This window comes from Propithecus coquereli, unplaced genomic scaffold (assembly GCF_000956105.1).
Source record: "Propithecus coquereli isolate 6110/MARCELLA unplaced genomic scaffold, Pcoq_1.0 Scaffold198, whole genome shotgun sequence".
Classification (NCBI taxonomy): Eukaryota; Metazoa; Chordata; class Mammalia; order Primates; family Indriidae; genus Propithecus; species Propithecus coquereli.
The window spans coordinates 611928-634070 of NW_012144744.1; the positions used below are offsets into that span (position 1 = coordinate 611928).

The 22143-nt window shown below is 38.9% G+C and overlaps 1 protein-coding gene across 3 annotated transcripts in view; it reads left to right on the top strand.

The window, feature by feature from the left end:
• Positions 1-22143, top strand: part of NELL1 (NEL-like 1 (chicken)) — an 837620-nt gene that overhangs the window by 377211 nt on the left and 438266 nt on the right. For all 3 annotated transcript variants that reach the window (XM_012643488.1, XM_012643489.1, XM_012643490.1), the window contains one exon: positions 14042-14167. In XM_012643488.1, the coding sequence (XP_012498942.1) occupies positions 14042-14167 (126 nt within the window). The remainder of the gene's footprint in view (positions 1-14041; positions 14168-22143) is intronic.

A 22143-nucleotide genomic window follows, 5' to 3' on the forward strand; every position in this document is an offset into this window, starting at 1 on the left:
ATTAGGTAGGTTTTTGCCCATCCCCTCCTTGCCCCTCCCACCTGCTTGATTTCCAATGAGTTTTACTTCCCTCTGTGTACATGTGTTTATTGATGAAAAAATGCTCAGTGTCACTAATCATCAGGGAGATGCAAATGAAAACCACAATGAGATATCACCTTACTTTAATTAGAATGGCTTTTATTAAGAAGTTCAAAAACAATAGATGCTGGTTTGTATATAGAGAGAAAGGAACACTTATCTACTATGGTAGGACTGAAGATTAGTACAACTCTATGGAAAACAGTATGGAGATTACTCAAAGAACTAACCATTTGATCCAGCAATCCCACTACTGGGTATTTACCCAAAGGAAAATAAGTCATTTTATCAAAAAGATACCTACACCCGACTGTTCATGACAGCACAATTCACAATTGCAAAGATGTGGAATCAGCCCAAGTGCCCATCAATTCATGAGTGAATTAGCAAAACATGGTACATGTATACCTTGGAATACTACTCAGCCATGAATAAGGATGAATTAATGCCTGTTGCAACAAATTTGGATGGAACTGGGAACCATTATCCTAAGTGAAGTATCCGAAGAATGGAAAAACAAACACCATATATACTCACCATCTCATTCACTCTTGACTGACATTTCCTTATCTTTGTAAAGCAAAAGAGTAACTTCATAATGGAATCAGAGTGATTAAGAGGGGCCACCAATAAATGGTGCTGGAAAGATTGGATAGCCACACATAGAAAACTGAAACAGGATCTACACCTCTTACCACTCACAAAAATCAAATCACGATGGATAACAGACTCAAACTTAAGGCATGAAACCATAAGAATTCTAGAAGAAAATGTTGGAAAAACTCTTACAGACATTGGCCTAGGCAAAGAATTTATGAAGAAGATTCCCAAAACAATCACAGCAACAATAAAAATAAATAAATGGGGCCTGATCAAATTAAAAAGCTTCTGCATAGTCAAGAAAACAATCATTAGAGCGAATAGAAAACCTACAGGATGGGAGAAAATATTTGCATGCTGTACATTCGATAAAGGACTGATAACTAGAGTCTATAAAGAACTCAAGCAAATCAACAAAAAAAACATCAAACAACCCCATAAAAAGTGAGCAAAGGACATGAACAGAAACTTTTCAAAAGAAGATAGACTAATGGCCAACAAACATGAAAAAATGCTTAGCATCTCTAATCATCAGGGAAATGCAAATCAAAACCACAATGAGATATCACTTAACTCCAGTGAGAATGACTTTTATCAAAAAGTCCCCAAACAATAAATGTTGGTGTGGATGCCGAGAGATAGGAACACTCTTACACTGCTGGTGGGACTGTAAACTAGTATAAACTCTATGGAAAATAATATAAAGATACCTCAAAGAACTAAAAGTAGAACTCCCATTTGATCCATCAATCCCACTACTGGGTATTTACCCAGAAGAAAAAAAGACATTCTATAAAAAAGACGTCTGCACTCGAATGTTTATAGCAGCACAATTCACAATTGCAAAGATGTGGAAACAACCCAAGTGCCCATCAATACATGAGTGGATTAACAAAATGTGGTACATGTATACCATGGAGCACTACTCAGCCTTAAAAAATGTGAACTAATACCTCTTGTATTAATATTAACCTGAATGGAGCTGGAGACCATTCTCCTAAGTGAAGTATCTAAAGAGTGGAAAAACAAACATCACATGTACTCACCATTAAATGGGAACTAATCAATCAACACCTATGTGAACATATGGAAATAACATTCATTGGAAATCAAGCAGGTAGGAGGAGGCTGGAGATGGGTAAAATCACACCTACTCTGTACAACACACACTATCCGGGCGATGAACATGGTACAAAAGCAATTTATGGAACCAAATTGTACCCCTGTAATATTCTGAAATTTAAAAAAAAAAGGCCATCGCGTTTTATGAAGACATCTTTCTTGCCTGCTCAAGACTCAAAAAAAATATCATCTTCTGAGTGATTCCTTTCCCAATTCCCTTCATTGGAATTAGCCTCTTCTTTCTCTAGTAGAACTTGGATTGTGCTTACCGGCTTTGTGTGACTGACTCTCTGCTGGACTAGTATGGGTTTTGTGAAAACAGAGACCACATCCTACTGACATTTGTAACCATTACTAGATTTGGTGGTGTCTCAATATTTCATTAATTTCCTTTCCCAAATATAGGGAAGGCAAAAGACCATTGTAATGTTTACATTTCCAGAGTGTTATTTGATTAGTACAACTGACAGACATGTTGTGAGGAAACCTTGGACCTTTTGGAAACACCTGCCGGGTTTGGTGGGAACAAAAACCGAAAGAAAAGTCAAAAAACGAAGGAATCAAAAAGGCCGGGGCACAGCCTGAAGTCAAGATTGAATTAATCACCCTTCATTCAGCATGTTGCTTTCCTTGCAGACTCTTAGCATCAGTTTATGGACACTCTCAAAAGTCAGAAATACCAGGTTGGGAAGAAAGTTATGAAGTGGTGCCTTAAGATGCTTTTCCAGCATCAGCTAGAAATTGATATGCTGTGATTCCAAGTGGCACAAGAAGATGTGTTACTTTATGTGACAGTGTTTGATCCTGAAATAAAGCCCAACAAAGAAAAACCATCTAAGCATGAATTTCCAAATATATGACATAGCTATATATGGAAAATACTTTAGAAATGTCAGCAATCCTGCAATCTAACTTGTACCCTATGATGTATTTAACATTGTGTAAGAAGACTTCTTTACCATACATGGGATGACCAAAAGGTCATTTGAATTTTTAGTTGAAGAATATTTGATCTGGTTGGCAACACATTTGCTTAACACACATTTTAGAAGATGATATGAAAATTGAGTATTATCATGTTAGCTCAGGCTGCCGAGCTGACTGGGGGTAGGGCTTCAACATAAACATTTTGGTGGGACAAAATTCAGTCCATAGTAGTTATATTGGTGCCTCCCTAGGTTGTTTTATTTATCATTATCTCTTCACTTTGCTCTGCTTCTTTCCTTATAAGAGAAAGCCATTTCTTTGCTCTTGGAATAGGAAAATGAGATAGATGAAAGTGGGGGTGGGGGGGGCGTAAAGAGAGAGCACTAGGTTTATGTTTTAAGAAAAATAAAGAAAAAAAAAACACCTTATTTTTGTGGAAGGGATGTATTTTACATGTATATATTTTTTTTTTCCTGGTTTCTGTAGGCATTTGGTTTATATTCCTAGATTCCATAGGCATTTGATTTTTCTCCCCTTTCTTTAGGAAGAAAACTGTAATTATAGAAATACATAGAACATTAGATAAAGCACTAATTCCAGAATTAGAAGACCTTGGTTCTGTTCCCAGTGTGATGATTCTCTGTCTACTTTTGGGCAAGTCAGAATTTCTCTTTGGGCCTTTATTTTCTCATCTAAAAAAGGAAATAATCATCGATATCTTGTCTGCCTCACTATTTAAAATTTTTTTAAAGCCTTTATTTTTCAGAACAATTCTAGTTTCACAGCAAAATTTAAAGCACAGAGATTGCCCATATACCCCCTGCCCCTATACATGCATTATCCATTATAAACATGCCTCACCAGGATGATACATTTGTTACAATTGATGAACCTACATTGCTGTATCGTTAACATCCAAAGTCCATAGTTTACAGTAGGGATCACTCTTGGTGTTGTACTTTCTGTGGGTTTGGACAAATGAATGATGACATGTATTCATCATTATAGCATCATGCAGAGTATTTTCACTGCCCTAAAACACCACTGAATTTTTATAAATTCAAATAGAAGATTATATAGGCCCAAACTTTTAAAAGTATCCAGTATGACACAGATGAAAGTATTCATAGTTCTCATATACTAAACAATTGGCTACCACTACTCTGCTTTTATAGTTCATGATCTCCCCCGTAGATTAAAGTCTGGAAAAAATGCTCTTCAACTTATCTTACCATTCCATGGAGAACTTTCCCAGAGCAGTGCTTTTGTGTGGATGTCTGTTTGCTTATCCTAGCTGCTCTTAGTTTTCAGGGGAGATGCCGACTCAGTTGACATAGGTATCAAGGAGCAGTGAGAGGGCTCAGGTGATCATAATAGTAGTTTCCAGAACCTGTGTCTTGGGAAAGACATCTGGAACACCTGCAAGTTCCCCCTGCAAAGAGAGGGGCAGCTGAGGAGAAACTGCTCCAGAGGCAGGCTTTTATGAGTGGACAAAAAGATATGAATGTGTCAAGAACTTTAGAACCAGTGGGTCTTTAAAAGCTCTTTGGTCGAATTCCCTCATTTTCTTTAGTGCTAATACATTTTTTATTTGTGTTTTAAAAAATTTTTGTGATTATTATGGATGCATAATAGTTGTATATCTTTATAGGTACATGTGATATATTGATACAGGCATACAATGTGAATTAAATCAGAGTAATTGGGGTGCCCGTCACCTTAGGCATTTATCATTTCTTTGAGTTAGGAATATCCCAATTCCACTCATTTAGTTACTTTTATTAAAGTATACCCTAACTTGCTATTGATTATAGTTACTTTGTTTTGCCATCAAAAATTGTTCATTGGATCTATCTAACCCTATTTTTGCACTCATTAACCATCCCTACTTTAACGCCTCCACCCTGCTACTCTTTGCAGCCTCTGGTAACCATCATTCTACTCTCTGTCTCCATGAGATCAGTTGGTTTTAGCTGTCACATATGAGTGAGAACATGCAATATTTGTCTGTCTGTGTTTGGTTTATTGCACTTAACGTAATGTTCTCCAGGCCCAACCGTGTTGTTGCAAATGGCAGGATCTCATTCTTTTTGGTGGCTATATAATATTCCATTGTGTATATGTACTACAATTTCTTTATTCATTTACCTGTTGATGGACTAAGGTTGATCCATATCTTGGCTATTATGAATAGTTCAGCAATAAACATGGTAGTACAGATATTCATAACTTTTTGATATACTGATTTCCCATTCTTTTGATATATATCCAGCAGTGGAATTGCTGGGTCATATGGCAATTCTATGTTTGAGTTTTTTGAGGAAATTCCACCCTGTTCTCCATAGTGGTTGCATTAATTTACATTCCCGCCAACAGTGTATGAGGATTCCCCTTCCTCCACATCTTAGTCAGCATTTGTTATTGCCTGTCTTTTTTGATAAAAGCCATTTTAACTGGGGTGAGATGATATCTCATTGCAGTTGTGATTTGCATTTCTCTGATGACTAATGATGAGTATTTTTTCGTGTACCTGTTGGCCATTTGTGTATCTTTTGAGAAATGTCTCCTCAGATCCTTTGCTCATTTTTTAATTGGATGATTACTTGATTTTTTCCTATCAAGTTGTCGCAGCTTCTTATATATTCTGATTATTAATCCCTTGTCAGACAGGTGGTAGTATTTTCTCCCATTCTGTGGGTTGTCTATTCACTTTTTTGATTATTTTCTGGGCTGTGCAGTAGCTTTTTAGCTTGATTTGATATCATTTGTCCAGTTTTTTTGGATGTTGTTCAAGAAGTCCTTGCCCAGACCAATGTCCTGAAGTGTTTCCCCAATGTTTTATTTTAGTAGTTTTGCAGTTTCAGGTCTTAGATTTAAGTCTTTACTCCATTTTTATTTGATTTTTGTATGTGGTGAGAGATAAGGGTCTAGTTTCATTCTTCTGCATGTGGAAATACAGTTTTCCCAGCACATTTATTGAAGAGACTGTCCTTTCCCCACCATATGTTCTTGGCAACTTTGTTGAAGATAAGTTCACTATCGATGTGCGGATTTATTTCTGAGTTCTCTGTTCTGTTCCATTGATCTATGTGTTTTTATCCCAGTACATGCTGCTTTGCTTACTACAGCTCTGTACTATAATTTGAAGTCAGGTAATATGATTCCTCTAGTTTTGTTCTTTCTGCTCAGAATGGCTTTGGCTATTCTCAGTCTTTTGTGGTTCCATATAAATTTTGGATTATTTTTTATATTTCTGTGAAGAATTTCATGGTATTCTGATGGCGATTGCACTGAATCTGTAGGTTGCATTGGGTAGTATGGACATTTTAACGATATTGATTCTTCCAAACCATGAACGTGGAATATCTTTCCATTTTTTTGTGTCCTATTCAACTTCTTTCATCATTGCTTTACAGCTTCCATTATAAAGATCTTTTACTTCTTTGGTTAAGTTATTAATAATTCCTAGGTATTTTATTCGAGCTGTTATAAATGAGATTACTGTTTACTGTAGGCCTATAGAAATGCTACTGAATTTTCATGTTGATTTTGTATCTTGCAGCTTTACTGAACTTGTTTATCAGCTCTAATAGTCTTTGGGTGGAAAAATTCTCTTATTATTTCTTTGAATAAACTTTCCATCTGATTCTCTTTCCCTCTACCTCTTCTTTAAGGCCAGTAACTCATAGATTTGCCCTTTGAAGCTATGTTTTAGATCTTGTAGGTGTGCTTCATTCTTTTGTATTCTTTTTTCTCTTCTGACAGCAGAATCAACATTGTTAAAATGTCTATACTACCCAAAGTGATCTACAGGTTCAATGCAATCCCTATTAAAATACCAACATCATTTTTCACAGATCTAGAAAAAATAATTCTACGCTTTGTATGGAACCAGAGAAGACCCTGTATAGCAAAAGCAATCTTAAGCAAAAAGAGCAAATTGTGTATTTTTCAAATAACCTATCTTCAAGCTCACTAATTCTCTCTTCTACTTGGTCAATTCTGCTGTTGAGAGACTCTGACACATTTCTCAATTTGCCAGTTGAATTCTTAAGCTCAACAATTTCTGCTTTGTTATTATTTCAATCTCTTTTTAAAATTTCTCTGATAGGCTTCTGATTTCCCTCTTGGTGTTGTCTTGAAGTTCTGTTGAACTTCTCCAGGAGAGCTATTTTGAACTTTTTGTCTTAAATGTCACCTATGTCTGTCACTCCAGGATTGGTCACTGGTACCTTATTTAGTTCATTTGGTGAGGTCATGTTTTCCTGGGTGTTCTTGGTGCTTGTGGATGTTCATCAATATCTGGGCATTGAAGAATTAGGTATTTATTTTAATCTGTAGTCTAGGCTTATTTGAACCTGTCCTTCTTGAGAATGCTTTCTAGATATTCAAAGGGAATTGGATGTTGTGATGTAAGTATTTGGTTACTGCAGACATATCAGCACTGGGTGTACCCTAAGCCCAGTAATGCTGTGACTTTTGCAGACTCCTGTTGGTACTGCCTTACTGGATTTGGGTAAGATATGAGAGAATTCCCTGGATTACCAGAAAACTCTCTCAGTATCCCCTCACTCTCTTTGCTAGGCTGCTGGAGTTGGGGAAGGAGTGATGTGGACACTCCATTTCTGGCTACCAGTGCCAGGTCACTCCTGAAGCCAGCCCAGTCTCACCCAAAGCCCATTGTCTGGCTACCTCTGATGTTTACTTCAAGCCCAGGGCTCTTTGGTCAGCAGGTGGTGAATCCTGCTGGACTGAGTCCTTCCCTTTAGGGCAGCATGTTTCCTTCTGGCCCAGGGTGGATCCAGAAATGCCACTCAGGAACTAATGCCTGGACTCAGGGGCTTCAGGAGTCTACTTGGTATTTTATTTTACTGTGGCTGAGCTGGTACACAAGTTGCAATGCAAAGTCCTCTGAGCTCTTTCCTTTCCTTTTCCCAAGTGGAAGAAGTCTATCCTTGAGCCACAGTGCCTGTAGTTTGGGGACAGGTGACACAGGCATTGGCTTGGCTATGGCAGCTGAGTCATGTGCACTCTAAGTTCACTGGCTCTGAGCCAGCATAGCCACAGAAATTTCCCAGGGACTGTGGCTTTAGGATCTGACTGCCTCATGAATTTAGTCAAGGCCCCAGGCTGCTTTTTGTCCATTGGTGGTGGGGCTGGAACTCAGGTGTCGGAGCAGAGGATTTCCCCCTGGCCAGGCTGTTCTGAATGTTCTCTCTATGGGCACTGGCAGAATTGTGTCCTGTGCTGTGTTCCTCTGTGCCAGGGTGGCCCTGAGTTCTAGTGCAAAGCACCACAATTACCTCACTTTCCTTCCCCTGGGAACACAGATTCTCTCCACGTGGCGTGCTGGGGCAGCGCTGCTGATGAAGGAGGGGTGGTGTAGGTAATGCAAGATTGTCTTTTCTGCCCTCTTCGGTGCCTCTTTCCTTAATACCATGTAAAAAGCAGGTAATATCATTGCTCACCTGATTTCTGGTTCTTGCTTGTGTGGATAGTTGTTGCATTTGGTGTTCGTGTGGAGGGATGATCACTGGAGGTTTCTATTCAGCCATCTTGCTTTGCCCCCTCTCTGAATTCCCTCATTTTATAAAGAGGAAAACCAAGGTCAAGAGAAAAAAAGTGACTTTTCTAATACCACTGTTAGCTAATAGAAAGAGCAGGAATAGAACTTGAATCTTAATTGTCAATCTAGTGTTCTTGGTCCAACAGTCAGAGTGGAACAAGCATGCTCTTTGGAGTCACACAAACCTTGATTGAAACTCTGCATGCAATATCTGTGTCAGTCCATGGGATGGTTAGGAGTGATGAGAAGAGACATGCACAGTACTTGGCACAGAGTATGGTCTCCACAGGTATCAGGCTTTTTTCCCCACTCTGTTTTTGTTTGTTTTTTTTAACTTATACAGGGAGTAGGACATGACTTTTCTTTTCTCCCTGCTATGTTTAAAACTCCCTGGGTTGTCTTTTTCTAGGAAATTTTTATTTAATAAGTCTGAGTAGATCACATCATTTTATTAAGAGAAGTCCTTGCATCTGCTTCTGCTTGCTACCCAGATCCTGCCCTATGCTTTAATGACAATGATGCCAAATTCATGTCTGTGTTTGTTCTGAACTCTTATGCAGATGGACGCTGGTGATATATGAAGAATCATTACACCACATCAAGTTTCATTTTCAAGTCCATAAGTATACCTTTTAAAACAAAAACAAACTACTGCACAATCCTAGGGAGGGATATAAATCATGTATTTTTATTACCTCAAAAGACCACAGGAAGATGAGGTCTAATATTTCAAAGGCGACAAGCAATTTATATGAATGAATCACAAGTTAAGCCCCATTATACTCGAGCTGATATATACAATGCGGTGTATAGATGATTTTCTAACAATATTTAATAAAAAAAAAAACTTGTAGGCCTTTTTGTTACTACTTTTTAATTCTACAAGAGGCACTCGATAGTCTTAAGCAATTTGAGTAGCGGCTATATCAATCTGTGGGTTGCAGCTGGGAACTGCCTGTTTTGGGGCCTTGGATCACTGGAGCCTAAAGTGTGAAAGTGTTCGGGTTTGATTTAACAATGCCAAGGAAGCAGTGGCACATGGGGCACCATTGCCATTTTCACAGAGAGTGTAATACCAGAACAAATGTTATGAGTGCCATTGCACATGGACATTGAATACACATCGCCACGTATCTAACATGATCATAATCATAAGCTGTATCTACATAATTGTTGCATCAAAATAGTATTGAGTGTTAGAACTGTCATGGTGAAAACAATGCCAACTTTGTCTTGAGTCATATTGTTTGGATTCAAATCTAGGTTTTTGTGCTTGGACTAGTTACATAATAATCTCCGAGCCTCAGTTTCCTCACCATGACATGGAGATACTGACTTCCTAGAGTAGTCAAGAAGAATAAATGGAATGATGAGATGCTCCATGTAGAGTACTAGCATAGTGTCTGACATGTAAAAACAAAAGACATTTATTGGGATTTACCAGGCGCCAGGGGCTGTTCCTCATTTTCCCTTGTGAGATATGTACTATTAAGTCGCTTACACATTTTGGTATCAGCCTGGCCTAACAATGTGCTTTTAAAAAATCCATTAATCCTTCCAGGAGATGTCAAGTTAACTGTGGTTCTTCCTAAAAAAGCTTTCTGGAGTGATTGACATTTTTAGTTGGAGCCTGGACTTGTATGTATTCAGCTTCCACCTTGAGGTTCAGCCGCAGGCTTAGCTCTTTTAGTCGCCTGGCTTTCTTTTGTGAACGCCACCATTTCTCAAGAGCCTGGCTTTTGTGAATGTCACCATTGCTCAAGAGCCTGGCATTTATGAATGCCACCATTGCTCAAGACTGCTCAGGCAGAGCACCATCACCACCTGAGCAAGGGTCAGACACATTTCAGGCCTGTTGTTAGAATCCTCCTTGCTTTGGGCCCACTCAATTTCTCTTTTTGAATGTAGGTTCATTCTTTCATTAGGGAGTTATGTTTTTTGTTTCATAATTATTCATTACCTTTTAGAGCCTTTTGTTTGTGAACAAAAAGCAGCATTTTTCCTAGGCTCATTTTAAAAATCTCAGTTGTTTGCTATTTCTCAAGATCGTTTTCTTTGGCTATCCCAGCTCTCTGAAGATGTTCATTCTGTTCTGATTCTCTTTATAATCAGATTTGCTTTTGAAACACTTTTGAGTCCTATTGACCATCTGCTGGGTTGTGTCTTTCCTTGACGACAGAGAGGCAATCTTTCTTTTGGCAAATACATTGCCATTGCCCTTCCTTGTTCCCTTCCTGAAATGTGGAAGTTGCCAATTCCTTGCTTTCTTCCATCATCTTGTCTCCAGATACTCAGCTGGGTGGATTCCACTTTGCTTTCTTTCTCTCCTCCCCACCATTTATACCACAAGGTAGTTTTTCTATCTGGTCGTTGCACGATGAAGGATAAGCAATAAAGATAAGATTGTGACAATTTAATTTTATGGTACATTTGTTAACTTTTCAGCTTTATTTTGGTGCTCTCTTTTTCTGGACTGATACCAGGAAATTATTAGATGTGCAAGAGCTGAAATTACCAGTATTATGAACTGAAAACAAAAGCTACTTAAAAACATGTCAGCAGAACAGCAGGGATATATGGCCATGGAGTCCCAATGACTTGTAGAAAGCAAGGGTTGAGTTAAATCTATGTAAGAAATTATTACTGGGGTTTTCTAACCATCCTCTTGTCTGATTTTTGAAAATATTTTTATTCAGAGCCTTAGAATCCTATGGAACAAGGACCTAGCTTGGCTGGTTTGAATTCAAATAAGCTTGTTATAGCCAAGTAACTCCTCCAAATCTAGATAAGGCATAGGCCTCTCTGCAGTTATGTGATGGCCTAAGGGAAATGAGCCAGGAGTTTTCTCTGGGAGGAGATGACAAGGGTCCGTGACAGGAAAACATTCATTGCAGTCAGCAGCCTGGTTGGCAGCTGTGGCCCATGGGCTGGAGACTAAATTACCTCTAAGGCAAGTCCTGACTAGTTTCTCATCTTAAAGAATGTCTGGGCATCCCAGCAGAGTGAGATGGAGTTCAGTGTGGCTGCATCTCTGTGAGTAAAATACCGACATGATTTAGCCTTCAGTGTACCCTGCTCCAATCAATTCTCTTCACTACAGCTGGAGTGATATTTTAAAAACAGAAATTGGATTGTGCTACTACCCTGATTAAAGTCCAAGTTCCCTCACATGGCCTACAAAGCCCAGCAGGCTCTGGCCCGAGCTTATCTTCCCAGTGTCATTTCAAATAGGCAAAGCTCCTTACTGTTAACCGGGTCTTCTCAAACACTCTTTTCTGTCTGGCAGGTTATTCCTTTTCCCTTTTCCTGTTTCACTTCTATTTCATGTCTTAGGTGAAACATCACTTCCATAGAGAGTCCTTCTCTGACCCTCTCAGAGTAGGTCAAATCCCCTTGGTAAAAGTCCTCACATCCTTGATAGAATTTATGACACATTTCGCTCACTGTCTTACCAGTCTGTGAGGTCCCTGTGGCATTTTGTTCATCCCTCTAGCTCAGGGATTAGTAGAGGGCTAACTAACGTTCTTAGAATGTACATGACTCAATGATTCTCTTCCTTTCTAACTCCACAGAGACAAAAACTTTATAGTCTCCCTTCTGTTTCCCCACCTTCCTTCTCTGCCTGATGAATTCTTGTTCATCTTTCAAAATGCAACTTACTCATATCCTTCTTGGAGATGCCTTTCACAGACTGTTTCTGCACCAATCAGGAGAAGCTCAATGGCTTAAATCAACAAAGGCATATTTCTAACTCAGGCAACACGTTCATCGTGCTTATCTGGTGATTTGCTCCTCTCTCAGGGACACAGGCTGATAGGGTCTCCAGCTCTATGCTTTCATGATCTCCAAGTCAGGAACAAGAAGATGCGGTAAGCCAGACGCGGGCTCTTAATCGTTCTACCTGGATGTGATATGCTTCCACTCAGATTTCATGCTCAGCTGTGAAATAAGCTTAAGGCATGCTTAAATTCGTGAGGATAGGGAAATACCATTGTGTTATGTTCCCCAAAGGAGGAAAACTGGTAATATTTTATAAACAACACTAATGGTAGCCACCCCCTCTAATACCTGGCTTCCTTGTGTGTTCCCAGCTTCTCACTTGCAGTGGTCTATTTTTCCACCCTATCATAGTCATGCCAAAGACTATACATAATCAGTAATAACTAAATTATTTCCACAATCTTACTGTCAAGCACACTACTTTTTGATTCCTCCTCCGACTTTTCCAGCTCATGTGTTCTAGTGTCCTCATTGTAATATTTTCTTGCTTTCTTCACAATTCTTCTGCCGATGGGATTCCCCACAAGGCAACCTCTGAGATGGAGACTGGCATGCAGGAAGTTGTTGATTGCCTGAGTTATTTTATCAACTTTTGGTGTTTTGTTCCTGTTTCATAGGTATGAAACTCTTACTATCTGCAGATCTCCTTCTAAGACATCAATTACCCCACAATAACTTTTATTTATAGGCTGTCAGATCTTTGGCACTGGAAAGAATGTGATGTTATTTCAGGGTATTAGGAATTAAATGAATCTGCTTTTCTTTTAAAAATAGTTTCTGTACATTATGAATATTAGGACTTCAGTGATTATCTTAATAGAAACACTGTATCTGACAAATTATCATTTTCAAGGTGCTTTCATGAAGTAAATCATAGTGAATAAGAGATTGACTTCTGAGTTCAAGTCCCAGGCATGACTTTATACCAGATATTTAACTTCTCTACGCCTCAATTTTCTAGACTATAAAATGGGAGTAGTGTTTGTATTTTGCTCATGGAATTGCATGTGGATTAAATTAGATAACGCCTTTAAAGATAGAAAGCATTAGGTTCAGAACTGACCCTTAGGAAAAACTGATGCAGATACTGGGACCCAGAGTAGTTAAAAGCAAGTCAGAGGCTATGAACTAGCAGAAGCAGAACTAGAGCTCACATTTTCTATGTAGGATTCCCATGCTGTACTCATGTCCCTCTCTCTATAATCATCACATGTAAGCAGTCTGAGTAAAAAGAATATAAATCCACTTTTGGAAGTAATCTGCAGAAAAGACCAAACTCTGTATTTACAGTTATAGCTTATTTTAATCCCTATCACAAACTTTTATGAGAAAGCAGGCAATACTCTGACCTCCATCCCAAAGAGAATAATAGCTGTTGTTGAATTAGCTCATTATTCTATCACATGGGATAAATCCCCAGGTCAAGAGATGAAAAACATTAATTTACATCAGACGACAGCTGTTGTTTGTATTCACAGTACAGCATGGGAGAAACTGGTCACACCATCATTTTGTACCAGATGGATTAAAGCATGTCTTAGTAAGACACACAAGCAGTGAGGGGCTGGATTCTCTTGATATCGCTGATAAAAGCTGTACCATGTACAGTGGACACCTAATAAATATTAATTGGTATCAACTCAGTGGACACAGACCTCTTTGATTTTGGATATTTTAATAGAGTATCTTCCTCAATAAGAAATTAATAGCAGTAGATTCAGTCTTCATACTTCTTGGATCCTTAATTGTTGTGTCTCACCATGCATGTTTCTAGAAATACTTTCAGCTCAGGATGGGATCTAAAGCACCAGCTGAATTTGCACTTAAGCTTTTGTGTTCATTGCATGTTGCTTTTCCTCTTGACTTCAATGGACATTCACTTTTTGTAGTTTCATTGAAAGATGATTACACTCTGGTTCCATTATTTGACTAACCTTGATATTGGGTTATTTTTTTCTCCTTCAGATATTGATGAGTGTGCCGCTAAGATGCATTACTGTCATGCCAATACTGTGTGTGTCAACCTGCCTGGGTTATATCGCTGTGACTGTGTCCCAGGATACATTCGCGTGGATGACTTCTCTTGTACAGGTGAGCATTAAGAAGCAATGTTCATGTCTTTTGCCAACTTTTTAATGGGATTGTTTGATTTTTTCTTATTGATTTGCTTGAGTTCTTTGTAGACTTGGTTATTAGCTCTTTATCGGTTGTATTGCATGTGAATATTTTCTCCCATTCTGTAGGTTGGCTATTCACTTTGTGGATTGTTTCCTTGGCTGTGAAAAAGCTTTTTAAACTTAATCAAGTCCCATTTATTTATTTTTGTTGCTGTGATTGCCATTGGGGTCTTCTTCATAAATTCTTTGCCTAGGCTGATATCTAGAAGAGTTTTTTCCCAACATTTTCTTCTAGAATTCTTACGGTTTCATGTGTTAGGTTTAAGTCTGTTGTCCACCTTGCATTAATTTTAGTGAGTGATTTAGTGAATTTAGAGAGATATCCCAAGTGCCCATCAATTCATGGGTGGATTAATAAAGTGTGGTATATGCATATCATGAAGTAATACTCAGACATTAAAAAATGAATTAATACCTTTGTAACAATCTGGATGGAACTGGAGACCATTCTCCTAAGTAAAGTATCACAAGAATGGAAAAACCAACTGATGGGAATAAGACCACTGGGGCTTAGGGCCCCAATATCTGAGACCGTGGGAGGAGAGGAGGTGAAGGAATGCTACCTGAGCAGGAGCCGGAGATCAGGGCAGAAGTTAACTGCCTAGTTGGGGGACATCCCAGTGATCTGGGAGTATAGCAAAGCAGACTCCCACCTTAAAGCCTGAGGGTCCTCATGCCTAAAAAGCCATGGAGCAGCTTGACATGAAAGCCACCCACGGCTGTAAAGGAAGATTGCAAAATGTCAGCCTGGGAGAAGGGACGTCAGGCTCCAATTCTTAAAAACATCAGGTTAAGTTCCTTCCCTCCCCCTTTTCAGTAGAACACCTCAGTTAATGGAAAGCTAACCTCCCAGTAAGAAGTACTAATCTCTTTGTTCCTCAATCGAATGAACCACAGTTGCTGAGTTCAGAGATACTATCTATACATACCTTAAGGCACAGTTGTGCTTAGTAATGAACTATGTGTTCCTGGTTCTATAGATAAAAGAATAATTAGCTAAGGCATCTTGTGACTTTTAGGGGAGCCTTGAAACTTCTACACATTGTAACCCATGACCTTTTCACATGAAATTATTGTAATTTATAGTATGAAAAAGAGAATAAAAGCAGGTGCTGGACTTCAATCAGTACCACCTGGCTCACGGAAATGCTGGTTGTCCCCTGACTTCCCCACACCCTTTCACCTTACCTTTTGTGTCCGTGTCTTTGTCTCTCCCATCTCTTGCAATGTACACTGCCCAGGGACTCGGTTATATCGGGGGCATCACAAACCCCTGAAAACAAACACCACATGTACTCACTATTAAATTGGAACTAACCGAAGAGTGCTCATGTGCACAGATGGAAGTAAAACAACAGCAATCAAGTAGGTGGGAGAGAAGAGGTGGGGATAGGTGATTTCACAGGTACAGTGTACACTGTCTGGATGATGGGCACACTTACAACTTTTTCTCAAGCAGTACAAAAGCAATCCATGTAACCAAAACATTTGTACCTATAATATTCTGAAATAAAAAAAGAAGCAATGTTGTTTTTCTGATTCATCCATTCTCTGCACCATATTTGTGTCATTACATTTATCTCCTAGTGCACAAAGTACTATTTCTACCAAAATTGTTCTTCTCTTTCATTATTTCACCCTCACCTTTTAAGAAAAAAGCAATAATTAAAAAATGTATCTGCATAACTATATTTTTTCTCCTAGTATTTCTGCCTGTGTGTGCACATGCATGCATGGTGTGTGTGGTTTGAAATTGAAAACCCAGTTGCCTATAGTAACACTGAAAGACTTGGATATATCAGTTCTAAAAATAGAAAGTATCAAACTATTTTCCTTCCATCAGGATTAAATGTTTTTATAGGTAAGAAAATGTATTTTGTTTCCATTGGGAAAGACTAGGATTAGATTTAAAGGAGGGACAGAGTACTTGGTGGTCAAGGGTTGAACATATGGGAGCCAGTCAAGACTATTTTGATTAATATATGCTTATTGTAAATTTTCTACCTCCTCTCCCTATTTATCACTAGGCTCAGCACTAAAGTGGTCCCTGCCTCTGTGTGAGCAGTGCTGGTTTTGCAGGGCATTTGTTTTGGGGTTCCAATATATTTCCAATCATGTACATAGAGACCTGAACAGTAAATTGGCTAAGGGTGGGAAAAGATTCTAGGTCTTTCTTCTCTTGGATCAAATGTGGTTAAATGCCCAATCTGCAACCTATAATAAAAAGGCCAGTGGGGCCCAAGATATCAGTCATGTTGTACCTTTCCCTGACTCCTGAATCTTTCTCTTTGTCCTAATGACATTGGCATACAAAAACTTCATTCTTAATTCCGAATGTAATGCCACTCTTTTCTTAATGTATTTTTTTCTGAATGACTTTTTCAGAAGTGCAAAAAGTTGCAGAAGTTAGGGAGACGTGTTAGTATGTCCAAATTTCTTTGCCATTGATTGTTGGATATTTTTAAGTCACCATTCTTCAGCTCAGTGGCTGGAGAGCAGATTGGTGCAGGATTCTGAGGATCACACAAGGCCAAATCTCATGTATACATCTTTTACATATATAATTAAAATTCTCAGGAAAACAGGAGACAGATTGCACAAACATAGCATGCTGGGATCTAAATATTTTAAAGAGTCAAAACTCTTTTAGGCCTATAAACAAACACAATCTAAAAAGCTGTGAAATTTTAGGTGACTGTCACCCTGTTCTTAATAGTAAATTCAGCTGTTAACTTATTTTAACCCTAAGATTAAAATAAGCCAGTGAATATCCTCCCAGCACTAGGGCACCACATTAAGCAAGTCAATAAACCTTAATTAAGGCCCTGCTGCGTGTAAGGCCTTGTTGAAATTCTATCAGAATGCTTGCCTCTGGTCTCATGTCCTCACTGAGGAAGGAAGGTAAGAGCTGGTGCTTGTGGAATGCTTATTAAGGACAGGTGCTCTGCCTGGTGGTGTAGATATGGAACAAGATGAAAAATGTGTTTTCTTAAGAACTGGCTCCAGAATTACTTTTAGAAAGGGAGCTGTGTTGTTTGGAATAAAAGGCAAGGAAGGGTATGGGGTATCAGTGGGAACCCAAGCACCCCTCCCCCCCACAAAAAAGAGTAAATAGCTCTTCAGGAAAAAAAATCTATGTAACACACACACACTTTTTATTTTGTTTTGTTTTCATGTATTTTGCCTCAGAGGGAACACAAAAGACAGAAAGAACAAAAGAGGGAAGAATAAAAAGGAAGGGAGAAACCAGCCAGCGGGGAGAAGCCTGGGTGCTGTGGAGGAAGGAGGATGGGTGAAAACCACCCAGTGGGAGGACAGCTAAAAGGAATTTTAAGAGAAGGAATATTTAATGTGAGGCTTTTCCATTGTTTTGCTATGCAGTAAGTAATATGAATTTTCCTCGTGACCCTCAAATCTTTGGTAAAGTCTCCCCATCCTGAATGCCTAGTGAGAACCACCCCCGGGCCCCCCAAATAGAATGTAAGTTAACATGGCGAACAATAGAAATGGTATGTGTGTATGGGATGTTGAGGCCAGAGAGGTAGAAGGAACCATTACAGAGTAACCATTCCTATGCCTTCTGCTGTCCTCCCCACCACATACACTTACGAATACAGACACGTGTGTGCATTTCTGTCACCACTGCCTCCTCTCAGGAATTTCAGAAATCTTGATGAGGACTTTGGACTTCCACAGGTCATACAACAGGTAAGATCTTTTTCTTTAACAAGCCTTCCTTTGATCCCAGATTCCTCCCAGCCTACTGCCCTATTTTTCTGCTTCTCTTCACAGCAAAACTTCATTTGTCTGTGGTTATTGTCTTCACTGATACTTACTTACCTCACATACCCTCCTCATCTCCTCACCATTCTGCAGAGACTACATTTATTGAGGTTACCCATGAACTCTATTTTGCTAAATGCAATGTTCTTATCTCAGCAGCATTTAGGGGAGCTGACCACACCTTCCTCTTTGAAACACATTCTTTTCCTGGCTTTGGTGAACTTTGGTTTTCTTTCTATGTCACTGGCCACCCCTGCCCAGTGTCCTTAGCAGTTCTGCTGCTGCTGGCATTTTAAAGGTCAGAATGCCCTAGGGCTCTGCCCTGTACCCCCTTCCTGTTTACCTATAGATTCTTTTTAGATGCTTTCATCAATCTTAGGACTTTGACAGCATCTCTGTGTCTATATAACTAAACTTCTGTCTCCAATTCTAGTCTTTCTCCTGAGCTTCTGAATCATATATTCAACATGACATCTACATGTAGATGTTTAATAAGCATTTCATACTTAACATGTAGAACACAGAACCCTTGATTTCCTTCCACTTCTGCAAACCTCCTCCTCTTTCACTTTTCCCCATCCCAGCTAATGAAAGAACCATCTACCCAGTTTTCCAAGCCAAAAATCTGGGGATATTTTCTTTCTCTCCCTAGGGGTTACACTTGACCACCCCTCCACTCTCAGTCCATGCACCTGTCTTGTTGATGTTACCCTCCACACCCTGTCCTAAGTCTGTACTCTTCTGTCCACATCCTCCGTTACCATCCGAGCAAACTCAACCATGGCAACCACGCTGGACTTTCTGCTCCAGTCTTGTTCCACTATGACCCTTTCTTCACATAGAAGCCAGAGCAATTTTTTTTAAAACAAAAATCATTATGACTTTTGACTGAATCCAAATTTTACAGAAAAAATCCTTTTAATAAAGGTGTTCTGTGATGTTTGGATTTGGTTAAGAGAACACACTTGGGGATCTGGAGGGCCCCATGTGGCCTTGAGGCCACAGGTTCCCCAGCCACCACTCCTTCTTGTCCATTATGAGGTGGTCACCCTGACTTTTGTCTTTTATCCCATTTAACAAGCTTTTTTCTGCATTAAGACCTTTGCACGAGCTGTTGCCCCTTCTTGGAAGTCTTTTCCTCTTGATATCTGTATAGTGGGCTCTTTATTGTCATTAAGACTTCAGCCTAAAAATGATCAACTCAGAGAGGCTTTTCCTGATCAATATGAATAGCCACCCATTGTTTTTTTCTGTCATACCACCTGATTTTAATTCTGTGAATATTACTTATCACAATCTAGAATTTTTCTGAATAAATAATATATTAATGTAATGATAATCACTTAAAACTATAATAATAGCGATTTTTTTCCTCTGTCGCTTTCCACTAGAATGTAAACTCCTAGAGCAAGGACCTATTTCCTTTTGTTCTCTATAGTATCTTGACTGCTTAGAACATTACCTGGCACAGAGCAGTGCTCAGTAAATACTTGTCGAATGAAAGAATGCATAAATCTACTTGACCTTCAGAAAATTCTTTATTTTTCAAAACCTCATTTATAGAAAACTGCTTGTATCTGTCATAACTATAGGTTATAATGAACATCAACTAATGTAATATATGTGAAAACATTTAGCTTGGCACTGTTATCCATCAGCTTAGGGTGTTCTGCAGTGACAAACAACCCTAAATATGAATGACTTCAAATAACAGTTTTATTTCTTACCTCTGCTGTTTTGTCTACCACTGATTATGGATGCTCTGTTTGTCATAATTCCTTTGGGGAACAAGCTGATGGAATAGTCACTATGGTAAACATTGCCAGTCACCAAGATGGGGAAAAGAGACCCTGGAGTGTCCTCCATCAGCCACTAAATGTTCCGACCAGGCAGTGACACGTGTCACTTCCAGTCACAGCCCATTTACTAGAACCAGTCACTAGTCCCATCCAACCACAAAGGGACTAGGAAAGGTAGTCCCACCACGTACCTGGAAGGGTAGAGAACCAGATATATTTAGCAAATCATGACAATGAGTAATGTAAAGACTGATACGTAACAGACCAACAAATATAGTTTCTTCTGACATGAGGAGGTGTTGATTAAGATAACCTTTTTTCAAAGGCAGTTCACAATGTAGGTGCGTAGTCTCAAAAATAATTATAGTATTAAGCACATTGTATTGTGTGCTATGATGGAAATACAAACAAAATACAATTTTAAAAAGGCCCTTGATTGCAACTATGGAGCATTTGGAATGTTTTTTGTAAGCCAGAGGAGCTGTTGGAATTTACTGAGGCATGTTAGCATGCAATGACTGGATTAGGTTAGGGGTTTTACAGTGGAGAGCAAAGAGACAAGCTTTCTCCTGGGCAATCATTTCTTCTCTAGGCCAGATTCAAGGACCTTCATTAAATGCTTCATTGTAAGCTTGAGTCTCTGAACTATGAAATTTACTTTGTTGTCCTGAAAATAAGCCTGTTAGGCCAAATGTGCTCTTTGTTCTCCTTGATAGATCATGTTCCCACTTCTAATCTCTGCTATTTCTTTATTAGCAAAGACAACTTCTTCCCCCATGCGGTTATTTTCTTATGTGATAAATGAGATATACATAATAGATATCTGTCATCATAAGGCGTCTTTTCAGATGTTTCATTTCCAGATGACAATTTAGTGGGAGAAATTGTCAGGCCTAACTGCATCCTTTGTTTGTCCTGAGATCCTGATACAGCACTTCCATCATTGACATTTCCTTATTTCCAGAGATCATTCTAGACTCTGTCTCAATTAAATTAGTACCTGCTGCCACTGTTCAGTTGGTTTTCCGATGATGTCAAGGCCATATCTTTTTTTCCTCTATTTTGCTGTTATATGCCATTTCACTTTGACACTAATTTTTTAGAAGTCAGTAGTCATACTAAAAAATTCTTTTCGACCAAAAATTAATTAGCCTAGAGTTAAAGAGGATATAACAGCTTTGATGATTCATTGATTTATTAATCAGTCGATTACTTCATTCATTCATTGTTTCATTCATGTATCCAATATACCATTAGTGTCTGTCATGAGTGTTAGGAAATGTAGCCACCAAGATTAGTGAAAAATGACCTCTATGGCCAGGGAGTTCTTGGTTAATGAGTAAACATCTTCAAATGAGAAAACTCAAATGTTTATTCACCATCAAAAATATTGTTTGCCAAATCAATCCCTCTTCAAAATCTTAGTCGAGTTTAGATAATTATTGAATGTTTAACCCTGCATAATCGCTACCCCTTGACAAGTTTCAAGGAAGGAACCTGAAACTAGCCTTTCTCAATTTCTGTGCTGCCAGCAAGGGTCCTATGAGAAGACTGCACCTAAGACAGCAGATGCTAAGCATGATGCTAGAGGAGAATGACAATGCATTAAACAGAAAAGAAACTTTAGCTCTTACCCAATTTCTTTTCTTGCTAAAAATTGAAAAAAAATATTAATATCTCATGGGAAAATAAAGCTCCGAGTTCAACACTGAGAATAATTATCCAGAACTTAAAAGTGTGCTTCAACTTAATCATTACCCCTGGGGGCTGAGGGTTCCATGGCGTGACTGTGTGTTAGATATGAATCTCTGTACCTTTTTCTAGGAAAGTTTCCCTTGGCCTTTTAAAGGGCAAAATCTGAAGCATTTGGCCTTGGCCTTTGACACTGGAGGAGTTTTTGGCCTTGGAATTTGTGTGAGAGTCAAAATCATTTTGTCTCCTATAAGAGATACCCGAGTTGCTCTTGCTCTTTTATGAATTTTGAAAGGGAGGAGTATCTGAAATTGAGATTGGGTGGGGGGGGTGGCTTTTCTCTCCCCCATCCTGTATTGGTTTTGGAATAGTCAACCCACTTGTTTTATTGGCCTCTGACTTTCATTTATCCCCAGTTCAACTCCCCATGTTTTGGCTGCTTGATAAGACATTATCATTAGATACGCAGGCAGTTTTAAAGGAGGGTACTTGTGATTTACAACAAAAGCATGCAGCAATAAGACAGATACTTGACAGTAATGGGTAAGCATTCATTTTTATGCCAAAAACTTCCCATGAAGGTAAGAAATAAAGGGAACAAGTGAGATAACAAATA